Source organism: Cottoperca gobio, chromosome 11, assembly GCF_900634415.1.
Source record: "Cottoperca gobio chromosome 11, fCotGob3.1, whole genome shotgun sequence".
In the NCBI taxonomy this organism is placed as follows: domain Eukaryota; kingdom Metazoa; phylum Chordata; class Actinopteri; order Perciformes; family Bovichtidae; genus Cottoperca; species Cottoperca gobio.
The window spans coordinates 6030367-6036525 of NC_041365.1; the positions used below are offsets into that span (position 1 = coordinate 6030367).

Here is a 6159-nt window from a genome sequence, read left to right on the forward strand (position 1 = left end):
CTCCTGGGAATGAGCAACGCACGCCTCCCTCCCCCACCCTTTTCTCCCTCTCTCACTCGACATCCCTCCATCCTGGCTCTGTCTCCATCCCTCATTCCCCATCTTTCTGGCCTCACTCCATCCCCATCATCCAGCCCTCAAACCCCCCCCCCCCGTTCTCCGTCTACATGTCCCAGTATCCCCCATCTTCTCCTCGTCTTGCCTCCCACTCCTGGTCCCGTTCTCCCTCAGCTTCTGGGCTCTACCCCTTCTTTTTTCATCCTCTCTCGACCACTCATCTGTTTCCCTTCTCTCTCTTATTTCGCCCTTCCACGTCGTCCCACTGCAATCTAGCATCCCCATCTCGCCATTACCTTAACTCTTTTTCCATCCTTACCTCTCTCCATTTTATTTCCTCCAGTCCTTCCCTCCTTCTCATTATCATGTGGTCTGTACACCTCCCTTTTTTCCATTCCTCTCCTCTCCCTCCTCTTCTCTCTATATTCATCCAACCCCCCTCTCCAGAGAATATGTATGCGAGTATGTCTGCACAGTGCTGCCCAATTACTGCAAGGGTGACTGTGTGTGTGTGTGTTTAGTATCTACACGAGCTGTGTTTCTAGCCTGTTTTGACCTACCTAAAACACCTCCAGTGTTCTCCGTCTCCCTCTGACTCACTGAATCAACAAAAGTGCTGCACACCATCGCGACTATTCACACTAGCACGGCGAGAGTGTGTGTGTGTGTGTGTGTGTGTGTGTGTGTGTGTGCGTGTGTGTGTCTGTGTGTGTGTGTGTGTGTGTCTGTGTGTGTGTGTGTGTGTGTGTGTGTGTGTGTGTAAGATAATCAGGACTTTAATGTTAATGTGCATCGGTGCATACATGTTAACAAAGCGTGTCTGCACCGGTCTGTTACCGGTCGTGATAAGAGGAGCCAAAGTTTCCAGCTGGATGAATTAAGGCTATAACTGAATTATTTTCTAATACGTGGGATGACTCAAACACATTCCACAGGGAAAGTTTAGTGTTGCACAATGTTGTGGAGCCAAATGATTGAAGAAAACAGGTACTTTCTAAACTGACTGGCAGTGTGAACAAAGATTCACACAGACTAGAAAGTACAATATGGTAACTCAGCCAACATTTCGTTATATGGCACCTTTCCAGTATTTGAAGAAGCATTCACATCCTTTATTTATGTGACAGCACCAATACTGCAATGTAAAAATACTTCTTGTTACAAGTGCAATACTTGCATTTTAGCTAAATGGTATCAAGTAAAAGTACTAATTACCTCCACCAAGGAGGATGGTTTGTAAGAAGGATTACGGAAAACCACTGGCCGGATTTTCATGGAAATTGGTGGAAGAGGGAAGCATGGGCCAAGGAAGAACCTTTTAAATGTTGGCACGTATCTGAATCACGGGGCGGATACACTCGTTAACATTGCGAGAGAGGGCATTTGTGCTGCATTCATGTTGTGTGTGAAATTAGTTCCCGACTAGGAAAGTTCATGTAAACGTCCCCTCGAGTTGGAAAATCAACTGGGAACCAGCTATCAACGTGTTGTTAAATACAACACATCTCTGTAGTCTCCTTGTTGTCTCCACATTACGACTTAAAGCTCATGAACACATCAAAATCGGAGACGGGACCATCCGAGGAGCACGTGAATGCAGCATTGGCCATTCTAGTTCCTCTGTGACTGATTATTAAGCACCAATGTAAACGTAGCATTTTACTGTTTTATCTGGTCGAGGTGGAGCTAAAACGCCTTAAATGGTCACAAGATAAATCTGGGAGGAAAGAAGAAAGAAAAAAGTTCTAGTACACTGATTTATATTAGGTTTTTGGACGACACTCAAATCTTTTCTTTTTTCATGAGTTCTACCTCCTCAGGCTTTGAACTATTTAGAAAGTAAATCCTTCCAAACTTTTATGGGTGAAGAAAACAAATACTTTGTGTTTTTGTTTTTTTACTGAGTTCAATGTCCAGTGAACTTTACATTACTGTATGTCTTCACCGTGTAGTGCCTGACAGTTGACGAGTAAAATATTACATTGGATTTTAAACTTCACTGGTAGCCAAAACACTGGCGTAATGAGCTCCCTGCACTTTGTCTTTAGTAGAAGACAGGCTTGAGCATTTTGAACCTTCTGCAAACAAGCTGCAGCGCCAAGGCTGAGGCAGGGATATAATGAATTACAATAATAAAGTCTATAAAAGCATGGATTAATGCCTAAGCACGCTCAGAAGATAAAAGATGTCTGACCTTAGAAATATTGTAAGACCTAAATGTGACACCTATATTATCAGTATGCAGTTTGACATTAGATGTTAAAGTTCCCAGAGACTGCAGCAAGGTCTTTTGAGCTCCCTTGGGGCCAATAACGACAGCCTCTGTTTTATCCTCACCCAAATTGATAGTTTTATATCTGTGCTTTTAGTTAGTGCAAATTCTGAGCTACCATTGTTCTTTCAGCTCAGAGGGAGGACATAGAAATAAAAAGGTATTGTGACGGCAGGTTTCTCCGTTCCCACAAGCTGTTATCAGTCTAATGGGAAATTCCCTTCCTTTCCGAGTTGAATCAGACTCTAAAACTTTCTCAGATAGCAAGGAAAATTAATTTCAGTCAGATTCGGCACATCTGCCTCGCCGGTCCTTCCAATGTGATAAGAAATTGCTTTCAGATATGGGTGAGCAGCATGTATACAAATCCAATACACACACATAAATAGCCAAAAGGGAGGAGATGGGGGGAGGAAAGAGGGGGAGAGATGTTTTTCTCCCTGAAGGCTATCATTATTCTCTCTTCCTGTCCACACTCACTTCCAGACGTCTGACTTTTGAATGCAGCTTCGGATATGAACCTAGATCCTTTTCATTTCCTCTATTCACTGGAAGGTGACCCTCACCCATCCTTTCACACACACACACCTGAAATACCTCCTCCACACCAGGAGTGTTTTTTACCTGCCAGCTTGTATGTGTGTGTAAGGGGACTTTGTCCTCGAGAAGGGTGAGAAGGACCCACTTCCTGTGTCAAATTGCCTCTCACATTCCACACTCTCCCTCAATCCGCCTCGCTCGGGCTATTTTTTCCTGTTTCTTGCTCCTTCTCTCTTTCTTCAGCTCTCTATGGGAGGCTTTGTCAGCTATTGGAGGCACAAAACACTGATTCATTCCATGAGTTAAACATGATCCTCAAGAACACAACGCTTTTCCACCACACACACACTCACACACTTTTCAAGGAGTGAAGGTTGGCGAGAACAAGTTTTTGGCAGTGAAGATTCACTATTTTTGAGCCCACACACAGACAGATGGACAGGCAGCGTTCTCATGAAGGCAGATGGATGCACACACACACACACACACACACACACACACACACACACATACACACACACACACGCATTATCTATCTGTGGGACACAACAGATGTCTGTGGGAAATTATTCTCCCATGTAAAATATAGTCCCCGGATATGATGTCACAACTCCGATAACAGGAAATACCCACAGAGACACGACACCAGGGATCATTCATCAGAGGAAACACACACAAAAAAACACAAATCAGCCAAGAGGCATCTAAAGAAAGAATTGGTCAGCAAATGCATGTGACTGAGGGTCATGTGCATACCTTAAAGGCCTGGGTTGCTTGAGGTGAGTCTTGCAATTATTAGACCGTTGGTGTGTGTGTGTGTGTGTGTGTGTGTGTGTGTGTGTGTGTGTGTGTGTGTGTGTGTGTGTGTGTGTGTGCATGTGTATATATGTGCCACACCTGTCTCCATCGGATCACTTAAAAACAGATTAGGTCAGGTGGAAACCAAGGATCTTTGGCAAAGACTGCAACAGACTGTCCAGTAATAATCTGTGTGTGTGTGTGTGTGTGTGTGTGTGTGTGTGTGTGTGTGTGTGTGTGTGTGTGTGTGTGTGTGTGTGTGTGTGTGTGTGTGTGTGGTGTTGAAAACCCCTGACAAGACCAGTGGGGCATTACAGCCGAAGAAGCAGCACAAAGGCACTCCAAGATGTTGACAATACAAACACTGTGTCCAAGAACAGACATGAAGGCTAAATAAAGTAAGGCGGCGAGACAATCAACTGCCCCGGGGCCACGGACCACGAGGGGACCTTAAAAGCATCATGTACACTGCATGTCAATTGGTTTTGTTTATATAATCATTTGAACACAATTTTCAGCATTAAAATACAATAACAATCAAGGTGAGTGGTGCATTTTAGCTGATTTTGTGGTTGTGTCTTGTGTAAAACATTTAGTTTCAAGAGCCATAGTTTATATTGTGCTTATATGCTACATGTTCCTGAATAAAGTTTTGTTTTTGGAAGAAAAGATCTTAAATTATCGTTCTGAATTTGAAAGTGGGCCCAAGATTACATTCTGGCCCCAAAAGCTCCTAACAGCTTAATCTGTCTATGATTTAATGTAAAGTTAGGGATAAAACATCATGCAGTATAATAAAGATTACTATAATAAACTCACTGTTGCACCAGTAACACAGACTAGAGGGATATTAAAAGAATATTCTAAGGGATGTCTTCTTCTTAATTTACATTCAAAAGTAGACCTGCATTTGGACTATTTTTGGAGCTTGCTTGCTTTTCTCTCAATGATTCAATGAGCTTCCACCCTCCTCCTCATAGGATAAATCTGGATTCATCGGTAACGGAAGGTGTGGGCGTGCTTTAGGGGGGTGCGCGTGAAGATCGGCGTGGATGGTTCCGGAGAGGAGGTGTGTGTGTGTGCGGGGAAGGGGGGGCTCGCGCATTCCTTATCAGCTTCCCTCCTCGCGATTCCCGATGACATCATTCCATCCAAGCCTTCGTTCGCACACCGCATCGCCGTTAACGTCCCCGTTACCCCACCCACTTTTCACCACAAACACACACTACCGCACACACACACACACACACACACACACACACACACACACACACACATATTATAACGGGGAGGATAGCCCTCGTCGGATTCTGGCATTCGGACAATGAGGCCGCCGTTATCTGGCAGTTAAGAGAGCGTGCACCTTACAGGTTGGAAATCGGACGTCCAACCCCCACCTCTCTCTCTCACACACACACACACACCACACACACGTCCTACAGCGCGACTATACCCGGTAATAAAGTCGTTAAAGCCGCAGTATGACTGGAGCCCCCCAAATTAACGGCAGGATGTGAGCTAGTGACAGACACCACATACCGAGGCACCACACAAAGACCCATAATTAAACTCAATTAGAGATTACCCGCTAATTACCGACACACACACATGCATGCACACACACTTCCTGACTCGAGGGGACACAGGCCACAATAAACCCCGACACTGAGACACAAAGACGTGTGTGTGTGTGTGTCTGTGGGTGTGTGCGTAAAATCTGGGGGTGGGGGTGCACTGGAGTCGCCAGCCCCCCTCACGGGAGTCACGGTCGGCCAATAAGCGCTGATAAGTAGGTCGAGTGCAGGATTCCCAACCGATCACCGGCCGTCACTGTCTCACTGATGATAGCGCACCGCGCACACACATACATGCACACGCATGTACAAAAATGCCCTAGGTCCTGTGTGCACAAGAGCTCCCCGGTTAACAAAGGATCTGATGCCCGTGCTTACCGTGGCGGTGTGAGCAAGCAGCGCTGTGAGCGCCAATAGCCAAGGCAGCTTCATAATCGGGGTGCGCGGGCACAGCCTCCCGGTGCCGCCGCTGCCTTCAGCTGGTTCTGGGAGGTGGGGGGGAACAAAAGCTGCTGCTCGCTGTCGGTGTCTCGGTAGTCTGTCCAACTTCAGAGCGCGCAGCCCGTCCGCGCGACCATCCGTCCTTCTAGTCAGGGTTTTTAATCCAAGGCTTCACGTGCTGCTGCTGCCGGTCCAGGTAACAAGTAAAGCATTCAGATTTCTGCGAGGCCTCTTCTCCCTCTTCTGTCTGTTCCTCCGAGTTTTTGTGCTCGAGACCTGATAGACTTTACTACCGGGAGACGCCAGACCTCGTCTCTCTCTCTCTCTCTCTCTCTCTCTCTCTCTCTCTCTCTCTCTCTCTTAATGCACACACAGCCTCTCTCTCTCTCTGGTCACACACAGCTCTCTCTCTCCTCCCCCTCTCCGTTGAGGGCAGGATGTTCCGTATGGCGACGCTGCTTGGCCTGGGAGTCTGGC

At 46.4% G+C, this 6159-nt stretch overlaps 1 protein-coding gene across 1 annotated transcript in view; it reads right to left on the reverse strand.

The window, feature by feature from the left end:
- Positions 1-6064, reverse strand: part of sdc3 (syndecan 3) — a 33284-nt gene extending 27220 nt beyond the window's left edge. Inside the window, 1 exon segment of the mRNA XM_029443403.1 lies at positions 5620-6064. Coding sequence (XP_029299263.1) covers positions 5620-5673 — 54 coding nt within the window. The 5' untranslated portion in view covers positions 5674-6064.
- Positions 6065-6159: the final 95 nt, after the last annotated feature.